Source organism: Tursiops truncatus, chromosome 16, assembly GCF_011762595.2.
Source record: "Tursiops truncatus isolate mTurTru1 chromosome 16, mTurTru1.mat.Y, whole genome shotgun sequence".
NCBI lineage: Eukaryota > Metazoa > Chordata > Mammalia > Artiodactyla > Delphinidae > Tursiops > Tursiops truncatus.
The window spans coordinates 30,467,594-30,493,315 of NC_047049.1; the positions used below are offsets into that span (position 1 = coordinate 30,467,594).

The 25,722-nt window shown below is 38.7% G+C and overlaps 1 protein-coding gene across 13 annotated transcripts in view; it reads right to left on the minus strand.

The window, feature by feature from the left end:
• LCOR (ligand dependent nuclear receptor corepressor) overlaps positions 1-25,722 on the minus strand; it is a 136,425-nt gene extending 110,703 nt beyond the window's left edge. For 3 of the 13 annotated variants that reach the window (XM_073794128.1, XM_073794133.1, XM_073794127.1), the window contains exons 1-2: positions 25,594-25,715; positions 24,505-24,578 (exon numbers count right to left, since the gene is read on the minus strand). Coding sequence is in view for 4 of the 13 variants with exons in the window: in XM_073794124.1 (XP_073650225.1) it covers positions 24,505-24,578; positions 24,868-25,288; positions 25,594-25,690 (592 nt within the window). In the remaining 9 variants the exon portion in view is untranslated. Of the gene's footprint in view, positions 1-24,504; positions 24,579-24,867; positions 25,289-25,593 lie in introns of those variants that run through there. The other 10 variants (XM_019939725.3, XM_073794136.1, XM_073794124.1 and 7 more) reach the window with 9 other exon arrangements.

Genomic DNA, 25,722 nt, shown 5'->3' on the forward strand with positions numbered 1-25,722 from the left:
CAGATAAAATAGGCAATTTGGAGACAAACAGCACCATGAAAGAAGGCATCTAGCATTTTGTAGAACTCACTAAATGTAAGCAAAAACATTTACAGAAATCAACTTACACCAACTAGATAAAGAGTCTACTTCAGCAAACACCTACGGTGAATACAAGACCAGACCTTTGGGCAAAATTTGAACAATTTTCTACAATCCTTCGATGCAGTTTAAAGAGACGGCGTAACACCAATCTATGCTTTCTTGAAAGGGTACAAAAGGCATGCTCAGAAAAACCTGGATGGCTGTGCTGCACCAATCACACACCGCAGGTCTCCTAAAGCAGTAACAAAGCATCTGAACTTTCAGAATCAATTCTGAATTATGTGAAAATCCATTAGTTGAAGGGAAAGGATCCAAAAATTTTTTTCTAGTAACAATCATCTCCTCCCTTTCTTCCCCATTAAAATATTATTATTACTTTCACCATTGGCAATGTATCACAATCACTGCAGGAAGTCAATTCAAGATCAAATGTAAATGGAAATGTCTTTAAAAATAAGAGGCTCAACCTCACTGATAAAGAGAATGCTAATGAAAACTACACTGCGCATATTTTTTACCTATCAGATTTGCAATAATCCACAAGTCAGACACAATACCATACTGGTAAGGTTGTGGGGATACAAACATTCTCCTAACAGCGCTCTCTTACACTGATGGAGGGAATACAAAATTATACCACCTAGGTAGAGGGCAATTTGACAATACCTATCACAATTACAAATACATTTTACCCTTAACTCAGTAATACCATTTCTGGGAATGTATCCTACATACACCAGTACATACAAAATAACACATACAACATCATTCACTATAGCACAGTGTTAAGTGAAAAGTGAAAACTCAGATGTTCAAAAACCACCTAGTTTAATATATCACAGTACACATCCACACAATGGAATACAATGCAGCTGTGAAAAATGAAAATGCTCTTTAAATACCGAAATGGAAAGATAGCTTAAATACATTAAGTGAAAAAAGCAAGGTACAGAAGAAGGTATTCTGTATGTATCATTATATGTAAGAAAGGGGGAAAAGTCAAAAAATACTAACATCTGCTTTCATTTTTACAAAGAAACACTGAAAGAACACATAATAAAAATGCTTATAGGAGGAAAATAAAACTAGAGTAAATGTGGAATGGGTGGGAGCAAGACTTCTCATTGCACATACTAAAATTTGTTTTTTGGGGTTTTTTTTGCGGTACGCAGGCCTCTCACTGTCGTAGCCTCTCCCGTTGCAGAGCACAGGCTCCAGACGTGCAGGCTCAGCAGCCATGGCTCACGGGTCCAGCCGCTCCGTGGCATGTGGGATCTTCCCGGACTGGGGCATGAACCCGTGTCCCCTGCATCAGCAGGTGGACTCTCAACCACTGCGCCACCAGGGAAGCCCCCCAATTTTCTTTTGAACAGTCAATCTGCTCCTCCTTCAAGCCATAAGGGAGGGCTGAACTTAAGCCTCTTTCCAAAGCCAGGCACATGTCACTGGTTGGGTCAGAGAATCACACTCCCACAGGCCTTAGTGACATGAACCCTTCCATCCTCCCAATTTGGTTGGTGCTATACAGAAAGAGACATATGTGGACTTTAAAAATTATGTAAGTCTAGAGCTGCCATTGATCATCTTTACCATCATACCTGCTCAAAAAGGAAACCAAAAGAAGAAATGAATGCTTAGAGATGGAGATAAGCAGATATTCCTGATGACATAAGTAAAATTTCTGGATCCAGTCATATAAGAACCTAGCTTTACCTTTATTCTGCTAACTCCCAGTTCATAAATCTACAAAATGACCTTCTTGACTTAAATTAATTTGAATTGGGTTTCTGAACTTGCAATAGAAGAGTCCTGATAGATACTGGCAGAATACTGCCATACAACTGAAAACAGAGCCTCACTTTTCTTCAGTTATTTTCTCAAACTTGTCAAAGAGACCGGAAGAGCCAGTAGAAAAAGAATAGCTTGTATCCATGTCCATTCTCTGTCCATCACGCCATCCTCCATGAGGGTTTTAGAATCTAAAAGTTACAAATAAATTCATTCATGCTTGTTAAAGTATGGATCTGTGAACTCCTGATAGCAAAATATAAACAATATTAAGGCACTCTCAAGAGTTATAAAAACCTAAGTATGAATATTTAAAAATAAAGCATTCATAAAATCTTTTCTTCTCCAATGACATTCCACATCTCCACCATCCCTGAAGCATCAACATCACTACATGGTGGCTAGAGTGGTGACAAAGTCATATTGAAATACCTCTTTCTTGCCATATCACCACTTTGAGAACATTCATGATAGTCTTGTCCTTTAATATAGCTAGCATTGCTCATGGTTCATTTGTTTCTATCTCAAGCGAACTGTGTCACACACACAGTATGTTAATAAATGTTCCTGAACTTTTGGAGAGAATGTCACTATTTTTTACTCTTACACAATCTGAACATTCTTCTTTCTCTACCTGCTGCCCACCTCCAACTCTTACCTATTTGTCTATGGAAAATGCCCAGCCCTTTCCTATCCCTTTTGCTGATACTTCAGAAAACTCAAAATAATACACATATTCTGAACAAAAAGGAAAAGATTACATTTTGAAGTGAAACAAGACAAAATAAAGAAATAATGTTTCTCCTGTTAAAGGATGGGTTTTACTTGTGTTGTCACACAATTCACATGCAAAGAAACTGGTCCCTAGTATCCAGTAATACAGTGGTTCTCAAAGGGGCAACTCCACCCACCTAACCGCCTTAAAAATCACTGTGTTAAAGCCACTGAAGGTACCACAAATTGTGTCCAGAATATCTGCACTCCCTGTTTCTCATACTAATTTTGTTTTTCCTTAAATAACTTCAGTCACTGTAAACAGAACACTACTACTCAATTTGCGTAGTTTGTGATATTTCAAAGTCCTGTTTTCTACCTTTCCACAAATATTTACTGCGCATCCACTGTGTGCCAGTCACTTTGCCAAGTACTTAAAATACAAAGAAAAACATGACATGGTTGCTGACTTCAAGGGTCTTGCAAACTAGAAGCAGCAGAATTGGAGAAAGGAAGGTAAGAAGGTAAAGAAAGTAGTACAATAATGCTTGCACACTAGAAAAAGAGTGACCTGTATTTTGTGGTCAGAGGACTTGAGAAATTAGAGAGTAGGGACTGGGCAGCATATATACAAAGAGAGGGTAAGTAGGCTGGGAAAATTAATGAGGGTCTTATATGCTCCTTAAAGTAGCTTTATTCTAAATGCCTGTGGTTTTCAAACTTTAGTGTGTACAAGAAGACTCACTTGAGATACCTGTTAAAAATAGATTTCCATGCCCCATCTAAGAAGATTTGGATTCAGCAAATCTGAGGTAGGACCCCAAATTTTCAAATTTCACAGATATCTCACGTGGTCAGTGCTTTGAAACAATGCTTTAGGTAGGTGTTGGTCTCAAGTTTCCCAAGTAGTCCTAGGGGTGAGGGGAATGTTGGGGGAATATTCATTCATACCCTCAAATTTCATTGCTCTGTAGGTGACAAAATCATTAGCTGAGTGAGAAGCAGGAGTGCACAGGAGCTAAAAGAGAGCCACTGTGGTTAAGCTATAGAAACTGACCAAGAATACGCAAAACGAATTCCCAGTGCTGAGAGTCCAGCTGAGGCTGGACACGGTAAATCTGTAGTAGCACCAATCCACACAGCTGTTCTACCACGTATAAAATTAAAATAATACCCAGCTAGTGAAGTTATTATGAAGATTAAATTACATGTGACAACAGATGTAAACATGTAGGGATAATGGCATATTGGAATTCAAGATCTCAACATCTCCAGATAATAAAAAGAACCAGGACACAGCATTGGGAATAGATGTCTGTTCTTTTTATTTCAAGAATACATTACTTAAACCCTTCAATTTACTTAAATCATGTTTGTGGGCTGACCTGGTATCATGAACCAATAATTATAATGCTGTTTCTTAGTGAAAAATGTGTTGTAAAATAGAAATAAGCGAAAAAATAAAATAAACTCTAACACCCAAATGGGCACTCTCTATATATTTATACTGTACTTGGAACTCAAGAAGGTTACTGAAGAATTCACTAAGAAAGAATGAAAGAAGTGAATGCCTTATAGTAGTGAGTCTATTTTCTCAACTTACTAAATCCCCATGCTGTACCTTGTTATGTTCCTTTCTGGTACAGTATCATCCCAGTCAAATCATCCCTCCCCATCTCCATAAGGCCAGAGAATTTGGCTTTTACACTGTTTACCCATAGTAAGCTATTGATTTTCTACTCCCCTTAAAGAGATATAGTCTTTCTGGCACTTAAAAAAAAGTGTTAGTAAGGACTTCTGGTTGCAAGTAAACCCAAACTAAATAGGCCTGAGCAATAAAGATAGGTATTGACTCAAAAAGGCTTTTTAGAGCTCCTTTCATGAACAGTTAGATCCAAGTGCATAGCAATATTTCTCTCCCCATTGTTGTGTTGTCTTACACAGAGGCACACCACTTCACTCACAGGCAGGCTCTCCGCACATGGTAGCTGCTTCCTGCTCATAGGCTAGTAGCTTAGCTACCCCAGAAAAAAAAAGATCTTTCCCAAGAATGCCACCAGCCAGTCTCAAGGCTGATCCCTGAACCACTCACTCACTGTGACCAATGGCCAGGCATAAGTCACAGAAGTGAGTCAGCCTCATCCAAACCACACTGAACTCATGAATGTTAGGAAAAGTGGCTCCCTAAAGGAAAGCCAAGGTACTGCTACTGAAAGACAAGGGGAAAGATTCTGGGAGGAAAAAAACAAGATATGCAGTACAGAATACATGATAAAACACACACATCCTTATTCCCCAAAATAAGGGAGAAAAAACTTAGGAGGAAAACTAAAAATCTAACTTACATGATTACAACTATGTAAAAGCCTATATGCTCTGAAGTCAGACACTCCCAGATTCAAGCCATCAGTTCTATCACATTTATCATTTAATCATTCTAATCCTGTTCTTCATAGTTAAATAAAAAGCTATCACACTCTTTGCATGTTGATTGTACTTATTAAATGAGACATGTTAAGCATATACTGTGTACTTGATAAATATCTACTATCATGAACATTTACATGAAAAAATGAAACTGTTGTTTCCAAAGATAGATTGCAAACGGCCCCAGTTCTTCATTCCTTCATATATCCAGGCCCTTTGCTATGTAACTTTATAATACCCTCCCACCATCACGCTTGGCTCAGTCATGTGATTTGTTTTAGCCAATGAGGTACTAGCAGACATTACAAAACCAGAGGCTTGAAAAAGTGCTTCATTATTTTTGCTTGTTTTATGTACTTCTGCCATGCCATAACAGATCCAAGGTAGCCTGCTAAAGGTTGAGAAAGGTGGAACAATCTAGTTGCTGCAGTCATCCCAACTTATGTCAACCTACATCAGCCAGCTCATCCCCAGACACAAAGCAAATCCAGCCAAGGTGCCTAGGCAATCCAGAGTTGACTACATGAAAAACAAGCTAAAACCTCAGAAAAGAACTTTTTTTTTTTAAATTTATTTTTTGGCTGTGTTGGGTCTTCATTGCTGCATGCGGGCTTTCTCTAGTTACTGCGAGCGGGGGCTACTCTTCGTGGAAGTGCATGGGCCTCTCATTGTGGTGGCTTCTCCCGTTGCAGAGCACAGGCTCTAGGGGCGCGGGCCTCAGTAGTTGTGGTGTGCAGGCTCCAAAGCACAGGCTCAGCAGCCATGGTGCACGGGCTCAGCTGCTCCGCAGCATGTGGGATCCTCCCGGACTAGGGCTCGAACCCACGTCCCCGCATTGGCAGGCAGATTCCTAACCACTGAGCCACCAGGGAAGTCCCAACCTCAGAAAAAAACTGTAATGAAACAGAGATAAGTAATCTACCTGATAAAATGTTAAAAAGTAATGGTCATAAAGATGCTTGCTGAACTGGGGAGAAGAATGGATGAACACTGAGAACTGCAATAAAAAGATGGAAGGGCTTCCCTGGTGGTGCAGTGGTTAAGAGTCTGCCTGCCGATGCAGGGGACGCGGGTTCATGCCCCGGTCCCGGAAGATCCCACATCCTGCGGAGCGGCTGGGCCCATGGGCCATGGCCACTGAGCCTGCGCATCCGGAGCCTGTGCTCCGCAACGGGAGAGGCCACAGCAGTGAGAGGCCCGCGTACCGCAAAAAAAAAAAAAAAAGATGTAAAAAGTAAGAAAGTACCAAACAGAAGTCACAAACTTAAAAAACACAATAACTGAACTGAAAAATAGACTAGAAGAGTTCAACAGCAGACTGAATGAAGCAGAATAAAAGATCAGTCAACTCAAAGACAAGGCAGTGGAACTCACCCCATCAGAACAGCAAAAAGGAAAAGGAATGAAAAAAAGTGAAAATAGCTTAAAGAATTTATGGGACAGCATCAAATGGACGAATATTCACATCATATGGCTCCCAGAAAAAGAAGAGAGGGGCAGAAATCTTATTTGAAGAAATACTGGCTGAAAACGTCCCTAACCCAGGAAGCAAACAGACATCCAGACCCAGAAAGGCCAGAGAGTTGCCAAGTAGAGGAGTCCACCAAGATACTATAATTAAAATGCCAAAAGAGAGAATATTAAAAACAGCAGGAGAAAAACAACTTATTACATATGAGGAAAGCCCCATAAGCCTATAAGCAGATTTTTCAGCAGAAACTTTGCAAGCCAGAAGGAAGTGGAACCGTACAGTCAAAGCACTAAAAGAAAAACTTCCGACTAATTATACTCTACCCAGAAAAGTTATCGTTCAGAGTGAAGGAGAGATGAAGAATTTTCCAGACAAGCAAAAGCTAAAATTTTTCATCACCACTAAACTGGCCCTACAAGAAATGTCAAAGGGACTTCTTTAAGCTGAAAAAAAGGGTGCTAATTAGTAACAAGAAAACACATGGAAGAATAAATCTCACTGAAAAGGTAAATATGTATAGAAATGGTAGTGGATTAATCACTTATAAAGCTATTAGGAAGGTCAAAAAACCAAAGAAGTAAACAGTAAGATTACAAGTTAGCTGCGAAAGCAGTTCTAAGAGGGAAGTTAGCAATTAATGCCTACCTCGAAAAACAAAAAAAAGTCTCTAACACCCAACTTGACATGGTAGGAACTAGAAAAAGAACAAAGCTCAAAGTAACAGAAGAAAGGAAATAATGAAGTAAGCAGAAATAAATGAAATACAGACTAAAAAAGACCGTAGAAAAGATCAATGAAACCAACAGCTATATCTTTGAAAAGATAAACAAAATTGACAAACCTCTAGCTAGACCCAACAAGAGAAAAGACGACTTAAAGTCAGAAATGAAAGGGGAGATATTAAAACCAATACCACAGAAATATAGAGGACCATAAGAGACTACTATAAACAATTATACACCAATAAATTGGACAACCTACAAAAACTGGGTAAATCCCAAGAAACAATTAACCTACCAAGACTGAAATCATGATGAAAAATAAAATGTGCAGACTGATTACTATAAGGAAACTGAATCAGTAATTTAAAAAAACACCTCCCAACATAAATAAATTCAGGACCAGATACCTTCACTAGTGAATTCTACCAAACACTCAAAGAAGAATAACAATCCTTCTCAAACTCTTCCCAAAAACAGAAGGAGCACTCTTCCAAACTCATTTTACAAGACCAGCATTATTCTGATACCAAAACCAGACAAGAATGCCACAAGAAAAGAAACACAGGCCAATATCCCTGATGAACAAAGATGCAAAAATCCACAACAAAATGTCGGTATGAATTCAACAATACATTAAAAGACAACAACCTATAAAAATACATACACCATAATCAAGTGGGATTTATTCCAGAGATACAAAGATGGTTCATGATACACCACATTAACCAAATGAAAAAATAAAAATCATACGATCATCTCAACAAATGCAGAAAAAGCATCTGACAAAATTCAACATCCGTTTATAATAAAAACCCAATAAAGCAAGTATAAAGGGAACGTACTTCAACATAACAGAGGCCATACGGCAAGCCCACAGGTAACATGACACTTAACAGTGAAAAAGTGAAAGCTTCTAAGATCAAGAACAAGACAAGGATACCCACTCTCATCACTTTTATTCAACATAGTATTGGAAATCCTAGTTAGACCAATTAGGCAAGAAAAAGAAATAAAACATATCCAAACTGGAAAGGAAGAAGTAAAACTGTCACCACCTGCAGATGACATGATATTGAAAACCCTAAAGACTCCATCAAAAGATTGTTAGATTTAATAAACAAATTCAGTTAAGTTGCAGGATACAAAATGAATACACAAAAATCTGTTGTTTCTACACATTAATGATAAACTCTAAGAAAAACAAATTAGCAATATACAGGTTCAATGCAATCCCTTTAAAAGTTCCAATACCATTTTTCACAGTCATAAAACAAACAATCCTAAAATTCGTATGGAACCATAAAAGACCCCAAAGAGCCAAAGCAATCTTGAGAAAGAAAAGCTGGAAGCATCACATTTCCTGATTTCTAATTATATTACAAAGCTATAGCAATTAAAACAGCACGGTACTGGCATAAAAACAGACACAAAGATCAATGGATGGGAGAAAATATTTGCAAATCATATATCTGATAAGGGAATAATATCCAAAATATATAAGGAACTCATACAACTCAAAAGCAAAAAACAACAACAAAAAACCCCACAATCTGATTAAAGAGTGAGCTGATCTGAATAGACATTTTTCCAAACAAGACATTACAGATGGCCACAGGACGTGAAAAGATGCTCTACGCCATTAAGCATCAGGGAAATGCAAATCAAAATCACAATAAGATATCAATTCACATCTGTTAGAGAGGCTACTAGCAAAAAGACAAGAAAAAACAAGTGTACGGGGCTTCCCTGGTGGCGCAGTGGTTGAAAATCCACCTGCCAATGCAGGGGACACAGGTTCGAGCCCTGGTCCGGGAAGAACCGACATGCTGCAGAGTAACTAAGCCCGTGCACCACAACTACTGAGCCCGTGTGCTGCAACTACTGAAGCCTGCGTGCCTAGAGGCCATGCTCTGCAACAAGACAAAGCCACCACAATAAGAAGCCCATGCACCACAACGAAGAGTAGCCCCGGCTTGCTGCAATTAGAGAAAGCCCGTGTGCAGCAATGAAGACCCAACACAGTGAAAAATAAATAAAATAAATAAATTTTTTTTAAAAAAAGAGTTAACAAATGTTGGCAAGGATGTTAAGGAAAAAAGAACCCTTCTGCACCATTGGTGAGAATGAAAATTGATGCAGCCACTGTGGAAAACAGTATGAAGGTTCCTCAAAAAATTAAAAAGAGAATTACCGTATGATCCAGCAATTCTACTTCTGGGTATTTTCCAAAGAAAATAAAAATGCTAATTCAAAAAGATGTATGTGGGGAATTCCCTGGAGGTCCAGTGGTTAGGACTTCATGCTCTCATTGCCAAGGACCAAGGTTTGATCCCTGGTTAGGGAACTAAGATCCTGCAAGCCATGCAGCGTGGCCAAAAAAAAAAAAAGATGTATGCACCCCCATTCACTGCAGCATTATTTACAATACGCAAGATATGGAAAGAACTTAAGTGTTCACTGATGTATGAATGGATAAAAAAATTGTGTGTGTGTATACACAAATACACACACACACAGGGATATTGTTTAGCCATAAAAAAGAGCAAAATCTTGCCATTTGTGAAAACATGGATGACTTTGATTGCACTATGCTAAATGAAATAAGTCAGAGAAAGACAAATACCACATGATTTGTTAGACCTGAAACAAACAAGCAAACAGACAAACCAACCTACCAACCAACCAACCTCACAGATACAGAGAACAGAGTAGGGGGTGGGGTGGTGGGTGGGAGAAATGGGTGAATTTTTTAAAAAAATAAATTGAATAAACAAAAGAAAATGCATTTATATCTTTTTATATGAAATGCAGATATAACTATTATTAGCTAAATGAGACTAAGTTCCTCTCACCTTGTGAGTGTTTAGCTAATATTCTTAGTGAGAAAAGTTAGTTATGTATTTTGCATGAATTTGAGGAGCTGTTGCCCATTCCTTACACATCCTGCTTTCTACTTAAAGATGAAGAGTCTTCATTCCCATGAACATTTTAGAAGACATTTTTTTTTGTAATTGGGGTACAGTTGTTTTACAATGTTGTGTTAGTTTCTACTGTACAGCAAAGTGGAGTTCCCTATGCCATACAGCAGATTCTCATTAGTTACCTATTTTATACATATTAGTGTATGTATGTCAATCCTAATCTCCCATTTCATCCCTCCTCCCCTTTCCCCCCTTGGTGTCCATACGTTTGTTCTCTACATCTGTGTCTCTATTTCTGCCTTGCAAACAGGTCCATCTGTACCATTTTTCTAGATTCCACATATATGTGCTAATATACAATATTTGTTTTTCTCTTTCTGACTTAATGTCACTCTGTATGACAGTCTCTAGGTCTATCTATGTCTCTACAAATAACCCCATTTCGTTCCTTTTCATGGCTGAGTAATATTCCATTGTGTATATGTACCACACATCTTCTTTATCCGTTCGTCTGTCGATGGGCATTTAGGTTGCTTCCATGACCTGGCTATTGTAAATAGTGCTGCAATGAACACTGGGGTGCATGTGTCTTTTAAGACAAACATCTTGGAGCACATTATTTAGTTTAGCTTTGCCGCCCTGTTATACACAATATGAATATTCTATTTCTTAATGGATTTCATGTCAACCATCCCCAAACTATTCAATGGTGAAAATCAACACAGTAATTTTTCTTGAAATATTGTAATCAGGTTCTCCAAGACGTTCTCATTTTACAAATAAGGAAACCAAGATGCAGAGAGATTACGTGATGTATTTGCTTAAAATCATACAGTTGTAGTCATACTTATGCCAGAACCCAGTGCTCCTGCCTTGAGGTTTTTCCCATTCCATTCCACTGCCCAAGATGCAACAATTTTTTAACCTAGAGAAAACCTACTATTTCTTTTTAACCTAAGAAAACCTACTATTTCTTTTTAACCTAAGAAAAAACATGTAGTAGGTTCTCTTAGCTGGCAAAGAACAAAAATTGAGTATTTTTTGCTACTCTAACCTGTAGGATATACCAATAAATGTCATAATGTTAATCATACATAAATGTCATCACCCAAACCATTACAGGAACTTGCAAATATGTAAAAGTTTTGGGTAGACCAAACACAGTGCAACTTAAAATCCAGAGAGAACAATTATTGCTCTATATTACAAAAAATGTTTAAAAGAAATTAAATTGTGTTATTTTAAGAGTATATCCAAAGAGCAAACTCTATGGATCAGCTTCAACAGTTTTTTTTCCAAGTGATCTATTATTTATTAAGCAAAGACAAAGTTCTCTGCCTCTTTCTCAATTCTCACAACCGTCCTACACAGTATTTATTATAGGAATAAACTGAAATTAGTTTTCTCTACATCCCATAGCGGGTAAAGTGTGAAGATAAATTTGTACCCAGGTCTGCCTGACTCAAAGCCACCTTTTATTATTGTTTTAATGTGCAAGTGTTTCCAAAATGGACCTCTACTGTTACTATTATATGCAAGTATTTTCAAAATGAGCCTCTGAATGTGGTAAACAGTTGGAGAACTAATGAGAGGAATTAAACTTCTGAATGCAGAGTACATTTAATCACCTCTTCCATCCTACCGAGATACAATCTTTACAGGGTTAGCTAGATACGATTAATATTTGAAATGCACTTAAATTCATGTCTAAAATTACTTTTTAACATTGTTTTCTCTATAAGTTCAAATATTCTTCATATGACGTGGCGTAAAATAAAAAGTCCATCAACAGATGAATGGATAAAAAAGGTGTGTTATATATCTACAACGAACACTACTCAGCCATAAAAAAGAATGAAATTCTGCCATTCTGTAACATGCATGGACTTGGAAGGCATTATGCTAAGTGAAATAAGTCAGACAGAGCAAGACAAATACCACATGATATCACTTACATGTGAAATCTAAAAAATACAACTAGTGAATAAAACAAAAAAGAAGCAGACTCACAGTTTGAGAACAAACTAGTGATTACCAGTGGGGAGAGCAAAGGTGCAATACTGGGGTAAGGGATTTAAAAAAGGGTTATTATGAGATTATATGAAATCACATGTGTGAAACTTGAAAACTGTAAAGCACTAAAGAATTTAAAGAATCATAAAGATTTAAACCATCATTGGGATTGACATATATACACTGATACTGTGTATAAATTAGATAACTAATGAGAACCTACTGTATAGCACAGGGAACTCTACTCAATGCTCTGTGGTGACCTAATGGGAAGGAAATCCAAAAAAGAGAGGATATATGTATTCATATAGCTGATTCACTTTGCTGTACAGTAAAAACTAATACAACATTGTAAAACAACTATACTCCAATAAAAACTAAAAAAAAAAAATCTTTCATTCAGTATTAAAAATTAAAAAAATAAAATTTCTTCAAAAAAATGGAAGAACTAATGCTTAACTTCAAGAAAGATTGTACCCCTTAAGTTTTTTAAAATTCATAAATAGAGAAAGCCAATGAAGAGACAAAACTATTTGCATTATATCAAAATAAAACTGTTTTATGAACTTAATTAACAGTGATACAAATACCGCTAAAAATATTCACTAAAAAAAGTTTACTGAATGTATTTCAACCCTTATCTCTGTCTAGTGAATTTCATTCTCTTAACTATGACCACCATTTTTCTACTTCTAAAGTCATTCTTATCTGCATGGGCTTCTGAAGCTGTCTGTTACCCCAGACTAAAATACATACATATTTATTTTTAAAATTAATTCAGTTTACTTTTCATTTGATGTATTCCAAACATATATCAATTTATGTTACATGTACAAAAAGAGAGAAAAAGAAAAGTGTATAAAGAAAAATGGAGATATACAGAGTAGGGAAGAAATATGAATGAGAAGCAACCTCATGCAAAAGCAAGTGACTCATTCCTGATTCTTGGCAGAATCCTAGACTGTACCAAATCCTTACTGTACCAAACATCTGAAGTTCCTGCAAATTCTGCCATCTGAAAGTAAGTATCCTTTCAGCATCAAGTTTTAAAGTGTGCTGCTGGACTTCCCTGGTGGCGCAGTGGTTAAGAATCCGCCTGCCAATGCAGGGGACACAGGTTCCATCTCTTGTCTGGGAAAATCCCACATGTCGCGGAGCAACTAAGTCTGTGTGCCACAACTACTGAGCCTGCGCTCTAGAGCCCATGAGCCACAACTACTGAGCCTGCATGCCACAACTACTAAAGCGCACGCGCTCTAGGGCCCGTGTGCCACAACTGCTGAGCCCGCACGCCTAGAGCCTGTGCTCTGCAACGAGAAGCCACCGCAATGAGAAGCCTGCACACCGCAACAAAGAGTAGCCTCCGCTCGCTGCAACTTGAGAAAGCCTGCTCGCAGCAATGAAGACCCAGCACAGCCAAAAAGAAATTTCTTTTAAAAAAATTTTAAAAAATAAAGTGTGCTGCTTATTTCACAATCCAGTTATATGTAACAACATCATTACCATCATTACTTACACTTCTGTTCTTAAGTCACAGAAACCAGACATTAGCAGCAGCATGACTTGACAACAGATCCCTCCTGTTTCTTAATATAGCCTTTATTCTTTACCTTCTTTTCTGCTTATAACTGGATATACACTCATATTCCTCAAATCAGTTGATCTCCTCTGGATTACTTGCTAAAGAATATCTGACAAAATGTGGATTCGCTGACTTCGGTAGAGCAATATCTAAAGGTATTTTACCTAGACATCTTCGTATAGTTTTAACAAATAATTCCTATCAAGTAGTAACATAAATACAAAAATATTTATTAATTAATCATTTAACAATAACAAACCTTCCACTTTTTCCAAAATAAAGTTTAAGTTCTCAGGAAAAGGGAAAAAAAAGGCAAAAATTGTCTGGGTTATCAACACCTCTGGTTCCTTGTCTTTACCACAATGTCAGCTCATTTTTTATCAATGTAATTATATCAGAATACTCTTCTCCATTAATTTACATTCCCTTGGTTTTAAAAGATCAAAATCTGTGGATAATTCAATCTTCTTAATAGTTTAACAGTCTTGACCAAAACAACTCATTCAGGTTGGACTATCACTTATGTGGCCTACTTATTTTTTACAAAAATTAAGTCCCACATAGGTTTACAGCTTCTTATAATTCCTACCTAAAGTCTTCTCACTTAATGTGGAAAATTCTAGTTTCTCTTCTTTATCTTTACCCCATTTATGAATTTACCCTTGCCTATCACCAATAAAATAAAACAATCTTTGATTTGGATATGTTACATGAAAATTAAACGGAAGTTCTTTGCCTAAGGAGAAAGGGGACAAAGGGAATGTTATCTTTTAGATAAGATTGCAGCCACAAGCCATGGGTCTTGAAATGGTTATCAAGAGACTATATGGATTTGACTCTCTGTACATGCCTGTTTATTTTAACACGCCAAAATCTATTTTAGTAAATACTCCACAGTAAAAATCTATGCATAGAAAATATATGTATATACAAATAAATATTGGTTGTACAAGTCTCACATGGTACACAGCCTTATCACTTTAATCATACCTGCTTTTCTTTTGAAAAAGTCATACAGCAAAACTTCAGTACCTCTCAAAAAATTGTTAGAAATTAATCCATATTATTTCATTATTTTTATCCTGATGTATTCTCTTTCCAGAACAAAAACCAGCTCTAGATAGGGTATCTAACATATTAAGTATTATAAAAATACTGCTAAGCATAATTGTTAGGTTTCCAATAGATAAACAATAAGTAAAATATTAACACTGATCGTTTTACGTAGGAGTATATTAACTAAATCATTTTTTAAAGATGTGTTAATTACATTAAACACTCAGAAAAATGACCAGCTTAAAGGTTTTTTTCAATAACTATTCCCAAAGATTTATGGACTTCTTTTTTTAAAATAATTAAAGTATCATTTCATTGTGATCAAATAAATTAAATCAATGCCCATTTATACAAGATAAACTTCATCAGTTTCCTTACTAGCTGAATGAAAATTCACATAACCTAACACATATGACAAGATTAGTATTTATATCATTAACCATGCAATGAAAAAGCCACATTTCAACACAGGCACATATTCACAGATATTTATGTTCCTCTCACTTTTTATTCTTAGTGAAGGCAAAGAGCTTCCCATTTTATTTTGATGGGAATTTCTCCCACTTACCTTTGTCACATCTTCCTGTATCTACTAAGGTAGCATTAGTCTGAGACGGGTGATTCTTGAATTACCAAACTAGCGTATCTTTTAAAAAAATCTGCCAAATTGCTCCCTCCCCTTCTCAGCAATTATACACTACTCAGCAACTTCGCTTTCCATCACATGTTTTGAAACATTTATAACCAAGTGCCAAATCTAAGTCATAGGAAGTTAGAACTCAAAAAGCATTTGACTAAAATCCAGGAATCCTGAATCTTGACATCAATCTGCTTTACCCTGTTTGCCCCTCTGTCCACACCTGAGGTCTCTGGGAAGGATATGAATAGAAGGAAAGGCCAGGTAACTACACACTGTTACTACAATGCTTTTGTTACAAATTTCAAAGTGCTCTGTCAACTAAGCTGGTCCACGTGGAAGGCTCACCAAGCTTAAGGCCCAGGATCACCTGGATATCCTTTGCTATCTTTCCTCTTCAAAACCTATGCTCAGATCTCAGCCAATGGTGAAGAAAGGCCAGTCTAGCAATGTATGAAGGAAAACTTAAGCCAGTGGAAGCAGTCAGCTCAAACCTACTTAGCTCTGACAAAACTAAAAATTTGAGAAGAAAAAGGATAGACAAACTACACCGTAGCACTGAAGAGAAGAGGGCAAGACATTTTAGGCCGGGGTATTGAAAGAATTATGCTACCATTTATGATAATATTATGAGTAGAATTCTTTACTGTAATAGAAATTGAGTAAGCCATCAGTAGTAGGGAACAAAGAAAGAAAAGGCAACTTGGTGGAACCAAATAAGAAAGTCTAAAAAAAGGGCGTATGCTTTAATTTTTTATAGCACAGGCTTTTGAATTCCCAACCCAGGTCTACCACTCTTTAGCTGAGTGATCATAAATGAAACCCTTAATCTTTCCAAATTCCGTTTTTCCACCTGTAAAACAGATATTAACATCAAAGGGCTCTTGTCTGGCACATAGTAAATACTCAACATATGATAGCTCTTAAGAAACATTAATAAGACAAAACAACCACCAGTCTTCTCCATATTTAGATAATATCTCATTTCTTTAAATTTATGAACCACTTGATGGGGATGGGAGGTGGGAAGAAGCAGATGATATTATACAAGCAGGTTGCAAAAAGATTCAGTACTAAATATGATGTCTGGGATTTGCTTCAAAATAATCTTGTGGGAATGAATAACAGCCATTCGTTGATGTAGCTGGGTGTTCACTATACTATTCTTTCTACTTCTGTGTATGTTTGAAGTTTTCAAAAATGAAAGATTTTTTTAAAAATTCTTTTTCCCTTTAATATGGTTGGACAAGAAGACAAGTTCTAGCATCCCTTCTACTTTTGATAAATCATGCACCTAAAAGATGGAAAGATAGGTAAAACAGAACAGGAGAATATCCTGTGGATAGGTATAGAGGAAAATACCTACAAATGACTTAGAAAATACGCCTACATTGACTGAGAGGAAGGGGAGCATTCAGGTAAAAGCCCATAAATACCAATGCATTGGGACTCCCCTGGTGGTGCAGTGGTTAAGAATCCGCCTGCCAGAAGACCTAAATAGACATTTCTCCAAAGAAGATATACAGACTGCCAACAAACACATGAAAGAAGGCTCAACATCATTAATCATTAGAGAAATGCAAATCAAAACTACAATGAGATATCATCTCACACCAGTCAGAATGGCCATCATCAAAAAATCTAGAAACAATAAATGCTGGAGAGGGTGTGGAGAAAAGGGAACACTCTTGCACTGCTGGTGGGAATGTGAATTGGTACAGCCACTATGGAGAACAGTATGGAGGTTCCTTAAAAAACTACAAATAGAACTACCATATGACCCAGCAATCCCACTACTGGGCATATACCCTGAGCATATACCCTGAGAAAACCATAATTCAAAAAGGGTCATGTACCAAAATGTTCACTGCAGCTCTATTTACAATAGCCTGGAGATGGAAACAACCTAAGTGTCCATCATTGGATGAATGGATAAAGAAGATGTGGCACATATATACAATGGAATATTACTCAGCCATAAAAAGAAACGAAATTGAGCTATTTGTAATGAGGTGGATAGACCTAGAGTCTGTCATACAGAGTGAAGTAAGTCAGAAGGAGAAAGACAAATACCGTATGCTAACACACATATATGGAATTTAAGAAAAAAAAAGGTCATGAAGAACCTAGAGGTAAGACAGGAATAAAGACACAGACTTACTAGAGAACGGACTTGAGGATACGGGGAGGGGGAAGGGTGAGCTGTGACAAAGCGAGAGAGAGGCATGGACATATATACACTACCAAACGTAAAACAGATAGCTAGTGGGAAGCAGCAGCATAGCACAGGGAGATCAGCTCAGTGCTTTGTGACCACCTGGAGGGGTGGGATAGGGAGGGTGGGAGGGAGGGAGACGCAAGAGGGAAGAGATATGGGAACATATGTATAACTGATTCACTTTGTTATAAAGCAGAAACTAACACACCATTGTAAAGCAATTATACCCCAATAAAGAAGTTAAAAAAAAAAAAAAAAAGAATCCGCCTGCCAATGCAAGGGACCTGGGTTTGATCCCTGGTCCAGGAAGATCTCACATGCTGCAGAGTAAGTAAGCCCATGCACCACAGCTACTAAGCCTGCACTCTAAAGCCCACAAGCCACAACTACTGAGCCCGTGTGCCACAACTACTGAAGCCCATGCATCTAGAGGCCGTGCTCTGCAACAAGCCACTGCAATGAGAAGCCCGTGCACCGCAATGAAGACCCAATGCAGCCAAAAATAAATTAATTAAAAAGAAAAATATCCATGCATTGGGGACAATAAAAAATACGTGAAAAACAAGAGAGATCAAACTGAACATAAGCATGCCTCAATTTAACAAATTCAACAATTCCTTTCTCTACACACATGGTACACTTATTTTTGAAATTTGTACAAACCAATAATAATTCTACATGTACTAGTGGAGCATGTTTCTTATATTAAATCAGAGATGAATTCTGTTGTTAACACAAAATACATTTTTTGTAATACATTCACATTTGCAGATGTGGGATTTTCTTTCACCAAGCAACACATAACCTGTAGATCCTTTTTTTTTTTTTTCTTTTGGCTGTATGCGGGCCTCACTGTTGTGGCCTCTCCCGTTGCGGAGCACAGGCTCTGGACACGCAGGCTCAGTGGCCATGGCTCACGGGCCCAGCCGCTCCGCGGCATGTGGGATCTTCCCGGACTGGGGTGCGAACCCGTGTCCCCTGCATCGGCAGGCGGACTCTCAACCACTGCGCCACCAGGGAAGCCCTGTAGATCCTTTTAAATTAGTTTTTCTTCCCCTTTATATTGGCAGCTTAGGAGAGGGAGAACATGCCTTTACCCTCTGGAAATCTCTAAAAAGTCAACTAATAAGAAAAAAATATACAATAATCATGTATTAATAATGATAATAAAATGACTCAGAGCTTATGAAAAATAAGCTAATCATGAGACCAAATAACACTCACAGACTATTATTAACAACGAAAATGAAAATGTTCATCCTACAACAGTTTTTCCAATAATAGTAATTCTCATGGGAAATAATACCGCTATTCACAGCTTCTAACCCAAAAAGTTAGTCTTGATGTGTACCATCATTAATAGAGGTAGAAAACTACTATGTAATTTCATACAACAATTGAAGCAAATTAAATTAAAAAGTCTTTCTGGAGAAGTTCAGCTCTGTATTCTACTTTTACCTGAGAAGTTAGGTTAGCTATTTCAAACATTAAAATATCATAAAATTATTTCTGTGGATAAGAGGGAAGCATTTATGCTAAAGGAAATCCCCTTATTACTTTAACAAGAGTTATTACTCAATGTTTCCCAACTGACCAATAGTTTTTTAATACCCATTTTTAATTTTCTACATTTCTAAATAAAGACAATAAAATAATGTGAAAGTTTTCTAAAAAAATATAAAATGTGCTGTGCGGATATAAGATAGTAACACCATGAACACTAGACACAGAATAGATTCAGACAAAATGTCTATATAGAGAAAAGATATCCTTCTCCACCCAAACGTTGGTTATATACTATCCAAAACTCAGGTGTAGAAAAGATTCAAATAACATGGTTTACCACATTATTTGAACTTGAAATATGAACCCTCATTAAAAAAAAAAAAAAGGTAAAAACTTAGAAGATTTGGATAGTAAAGTATATCTGTGTTATTACAAAACTCCATCAAATAACAATTTTAATAATTCATGGAAAAGGATGTTTAAGGAAGCCTTTCCTGAGTAATTCTGGTTCATTCTGATCACTCCATTACAACATCCATTATTCCCTTCACAGGAATAATGCTGCAGATTATCTTCTGATCTAACTACTCTCAAATTGAGGATACGATAAGAAAAAAACTTTTGCAAATCATATACTGATGTGGGTCTAGTATCCAGAATATACACTACAACTCAACAATAAAAAGACAACTCAACTTAAAAAATAGGCTAGGGATCTGAAGAGACGTTTCTCCAAAGAAAATATACAAATGGCCAACAAGCAAATGAAAAAATGCTCAACATCAATGGTCATTAGGGAAATGCAAATCAAAACAACAATGAGATACCAGTTCACACCTACCCACTAGAATGGTTATAACCAAAAAGACAGACAGTAACAAGTGTTGGCAAGGGTGTGGAGAAACTGAAATCCTCCTACACCGCTGGTGGGAATGTAAAATACTACAGCCGCTTTAGAAAACAGTTTGGCAGTTCCTCAACATTAAAAGTTACTATATGACCCAGCAAGTTCACTCTGAAGTATGTACCCAAAAGAAGAAAAGATAAACGTCCACAGGAATAATGCTGCTTAAGTTCACAGCAGCTTCTCCATAATAGGCAAAAAGTGGAAACAACTCAAACGTCTGACACCTGATGAATGGATGTACAAAATATAGTATGTCCATACAATGCAATATTAGTTAGCCAAAAAAAGCAATAAAGTGCTGATATATGCCAGTACATGGATGAATTCTGAAAACATGCTAAGAAGCCAGACACAAAAGGCCACATATTATAATATTACATTTATATGAACTGTCCAGAACAGGCAAATCCACAGAAATAGAGGTAGATTAGGGGTTACCAAGGAGAAATGGTCAGGGGTCATAGGAGAAATGCAAAATGACTTCTAATGAGTATAGGGTTTCTTTTTTGGATATGAAAGTGTTCGAGAATTAGTGATATTTGCACAACCTTGTGAATAAACTAAAAACAACTGAATTGTATGAATTAAAAGGGTGAATTTTATGGTATATACATGATATCTCAATTAAAAAAAGAAAAAATTCAGGGTATGGACCACTGGACTTGGGATACTTTATGGACCACTAGACTTGGGATACTTTCTACATACAAGAGACAGTCAATAAAATTAGCAAATATTTCACACTGGGATTATCCCAAAAACAATGTGCAAGTATAACTAACAGTAAAAAGATTTTTTAAAATATTTGCAAATAGAGTAAAGATAATTTGGAGGGTAGTAATGGCAAGTCTTTAACTTGAAACTACAAAAAATAACAGCTTTGTTTACTCACATCTACCCAATATCCAGATTCCATTCAGCAGACAGGTGGACATAAAGGAAATACGAATCAAGAGAGAAGTTCAGAGGCACATCAAAACAAATCAAGCCCCTCTGCTGAGCTTTCAGAGCCAGTTTGCAAGGCAGGGAAAAAAACCAATCTCATTATTTTATATATACCTTTATTTGTGGCAGAAAATATTCTATTCTGTTTCCAAATACCAAATCCAACCTCTAAAGGATGAAAATTTCTCAAAACTAAGGGGACTCAATGAATGAATATGCCACTGATTTTAGGCAACTTCGAAAATGAGTTTTGTGCAATGGAATAAGGTACAACCTCCAAATGAGCTTACTTAGAAGAGACACTACTGTGGATAACAATATTGTCTCTGCCAAGGTGATTTAAAAAAACAACCAACATCATTATTGAAGAATTTTACAATGGAATCCTTAAATAAAGGAAACATTCTTCTCCTGAGCTAAGGAGACAGGTGTGTTGCAAACCCCAAGTGCCTAACAAAGAGACTCCACTTTTTAACCTGCATTAGAAAATCCAACAATCTGTCTCTGCAAACTATACATTTCCTACACCAATCTTGGACTGCAGTTTAAACAGACAACTCACTCTTGTCCTTTTGTACTTTTGCTTATTTGTTCCACGTGACAGGAATGCCTTCTCCATTTTCATCAGAATGAAGCAAAAATCCACCACCTTCTTCATGAAGCCTTTCTTTATCATCTCAAGTGATTTCTTTCACTTCCAAACACCCCCCAGCACTTGCTTTCACTATCGTATGGCACATTTTGCCTTCTACTGAATACACTATATTTTTTCTAAGGACTAATAAAAGTTCTTGAATGTTAAGGCAGCTTCCCCAATATCTTTGTTTGCCCACAGTGACTAATACAAGACAGATGCTTAATAAATATTTAAATAAAGTAATTATGTACTTACCTAACTGCCTTTCGATCCTAAAAACAGAACTAGTACAAGTAGCTAAGTGATTAGGCAAGTACTCAGAAGTGGCAAGTCCCCACAGACATTGAATACCTAATTCTCACTCTGGAAGGAATTCCAGGCCATCCTGTGTAACCCCATAAGGCTAAAAAAAATGGCATTATTCAGATGCTTCCTAGAACTGCTCCAGCTATAAGCATATTTGAGGGAATTAGGGCAATTTGAAATAACTCTCTGTTAAGTCAGAGACTCATCCTGCTATCCTTTTTCCACCAAGTTACAGCTAAGCTGAAATAATCACAACTTCCCCTATGTTGTGAAGGGCTTTTCGAGAATATAGCAAAGATGAGGAGCAGCCAAGCAATAGGTTACATCATATTAGGCAACAGAGAGAACCTCCATCTTCCCAGAATGGAATATCATTCTAGTCCCAGAGGACTCAATAATCACCTGGTTACCAAATATCCATCTTGATCATAATCACTGCCTGAACCTGCTAACTCCAATTCGACTAAAACCTAATAATGGAAACACAAACACCTTCACTTCCACCTCTACAGTCCTGACCCTCAACCCCCTCCAAAAAATAAAGTAGAATGGAGTATTAGATTTTGGAAATGAGTGAGAATTCACTTTCAATCCAAAGACTGCTATAAATTAAGTATTACTTCGGAACCAAATGACCCTAAAGTATTAAGATAATCAGTAAAGAGAATCAAATAGAAGGTTAACTGTTCAGAACCAATCCATTAAAATAAAAGAGGAATTATTACATTTGCTAGTGACAAACAGAGTTGCCTTTTGGATTATACATAAATAAGAACCATTGCCACCGCTCTATATATAGAAAGTTAACACTACATTTGACTTACTTAGAACTCTTTTCTTAAAGAACAAAATTACATACAATAGAAGAGAAAATATGAGACGCAACTGATTTTAGTTGGGAGACTATCAACTATATATTACTGCTCAGACTAAAATACTGATCTGCACTCTGGACTCTAAATAATCTCCTGAACTTTACTACCTCGAAAGTGGATATTTGGAGTTAACAGAATGCTTTTAAAGAAAACTGATTACTAGATTAAAATTCTCCCTCAAAAAAAGAATCTAAAATTTGATATTCAATTCAGATACTTACAGAAGGATTTTATTAGTTAAAAAAAAACCCAAAATCAAAAAACAAAAATGTCCTGTCAAGCAGCAGTAACTCGCCACTAACACTAAGCAATGACTGATAAAAAGGGGGCCTGAGGCAAAAGGCAAGGATTCAAAGCAAAAAGAATCAGAATAAGATAAACAACCATCTAAACTAAAGCAACAGTAATTTAAGAAATCTATAGGGTTATAGTTTTCAATTTCAAAATCTTTTAAAAACTAAAAAGCCCTACTGAAAAAAAAGACCAATCATTAAAAAAGTGAAACAAATACAAGAACTAAAAATTCTTCGAAATAATTTCAGGATTTTGTATTAACTTACAATTCTGAAAACTCATTAATTTCATGATTCTCAAAACCTCTACATGCCTTATAAGGTCTCATATGATAGTTACAAATAACACATAATTCAATAAGTGCTAAAGCTGATGTAACATTTTAGCAAACCTAAAATAGGTTTCAAAGAATAAAACAAGCAGAGACAGAGCAGAGTAAATGATAACTAATAACCAAAAGGCTGATTCCTGGACGACATGATAACTAATAACCAAAAGGCTGATTCCTGGACGGCAGAGCTGGGCTGGGATTGGCAGGAGGGAAATTTTCAAATATATCCACAAGACAAATTACACCAAAAAACGCATTCATACTTTTATTATTTACACAAGTATATGTTTTAAAATATACTTTTAACCTGTGGACAACGAAAGTGATATCAGATACTGTAAAGCATTGTTGCCTATATTAATTTTGATAGTACGGTCTAAACCCTTAACAAAATTCACATACATTTTCATAATGAAACACCGCAGAAATGGAAAGGTTTATATTCTCTAACTAAAGGTTACCTTATTTTTCACTTGTTTAAAGTTTCAGTTCTGTTTTTTAATCTATTATAGAAAATATCCCTTGTGGGACATTGTAAAGGGCATACCCTCCTGTCAAGCCAGAAAGCTCAAACACAAAGACACTGAGCTACCAAGTGCTGTAATTCTTCCAAACTGAGCTTCTCCACACCCCCTCTACCCTTCCCCCCAACAGATATGTCTATTAAATCAGTGTCTGTTCTCCCCCTCGCACAACAAAGAGAACTTCTCACCGCATGAAATTGCCGCTGAATGGACACCAGAAAGCAGGATTTGCATAATTCCTTCCAACGAAACCCTGTCGGGAAGGAGGGGATGAGGGGCCCAAGCGAACGGAAAGAATCTCCTAGATTCTGTTGGGAAGACCAAGATCATTCCCCACAGGGGGGATGGGGGGCGGTTTGGAATTCTGGGCCTCCCCGAGGACTGGGCGTGGGGGACGGAGGACGACCAGAGACATTTCCCCACACATCAGCAGCACCGAAGCAAAGATGGGGAAATAACAATGCTGGAGCACAGGAGAGTCAGACACAGGACGGACTGGGGCTAGGGGGCGGCGGGCGGAGCGGAGACACCACACGGGCCACTTACTTTTTGGAGGGGGGTTAAATATATGAGTTAAGCCCTTATGGTCCCGCCGGCCGCCGCACAGAGGGAAACGGGACCTTGGGAGAGAAAAACAGACAAAACACACAGTGTGAGAGGCGCAGCTCGGCCGCCCAGCCCCTCCCGGGGCGACCCCGTCCACACTCCCTCCTGCCCGCACGGAAAAAGCCACCCGAGGCGGCCTGAGGTCCGGGAGGCGGGCGGCGGACGAGGCTCTCGGCGAGGCGGCGGCTCCGGAAAATCCCCCAGGAGAGGACAAGAACGACCCCTGCTCCGGCTTCCCGGTCGGACCCGGTCCCACCCCCCTTCCTCCCGCCGCGCACACACCGAACACAAATACACACACACCGACCCGAGCGTCGAGGATTAACTCCCCGGCCGCTGCCGCCGCCGCCGCCCGCAGAGGAAGTGCAGCCGCTGCCCCCCGCGGCCATGACACCCCACTTGGCTCGGTCAGGCGGACCCGGGGCCTGTGACAGCTCCGGCTCCCTCCGCCCCCATCTCCACCTCACGCCTCGCACACGCCCGAGCGCTGGGCGCCCGCCCGCCGCCCGTGCACGCAGGAGCGCGCGCCGCCGCGGCACGTGGGGGAGGGGCGGCGTGCGACGCGGAAGGCGCCGGCCAGAGAGGAGCCAGGGGGTCGAGCCGCGGCCACGCACGTCCCCCAGCTCTCGCGTTGGGCTCGGCGGCACCGGCGGCGGCGCCGCCGCCGGTCCAGTGGCAGCGGCGCACGGCAAGCCTCCACAATAAACCAGCTGCGGCGCCGGGCCTGGAGGGAGGGAGGGAAGATGGGAAGGAAGGAGGAGAAGAGGGGCACGCGCTCCCGCCCGAGAGCCCGCCCCGACGAGGGCGCGCGGAGGGGAGGGGCCGGCGCGCGCGCTCAGGCCCGAGCACGGGGAGCCCGCCCGGAGGTCGCGCGCGCCCGCACTCCGGGGGGTGGGGGAGGGGGACGCCCAAACCTAAGAGGGCGGGCGGGCCGGAGCAGCAATTGCTCTCTCCCGGCTCCCTCCCTCGTTCCGGGCGGCCGGCGGCGGGGTGGCCCGAGAGCCGGAGGCAGCCGGGGGAGGGTCTCACCTACACAGTGAATGAGCTTGTGGCGCCAAGAGTCCAGTTCTTGCCGAAAGCCGCGTCTCTCAACGGAGCATTGCTGCCGCCTACACACCCTCGCCATCTTCTGCCGCCCGCCCGGCCCTGCCTCCGCCG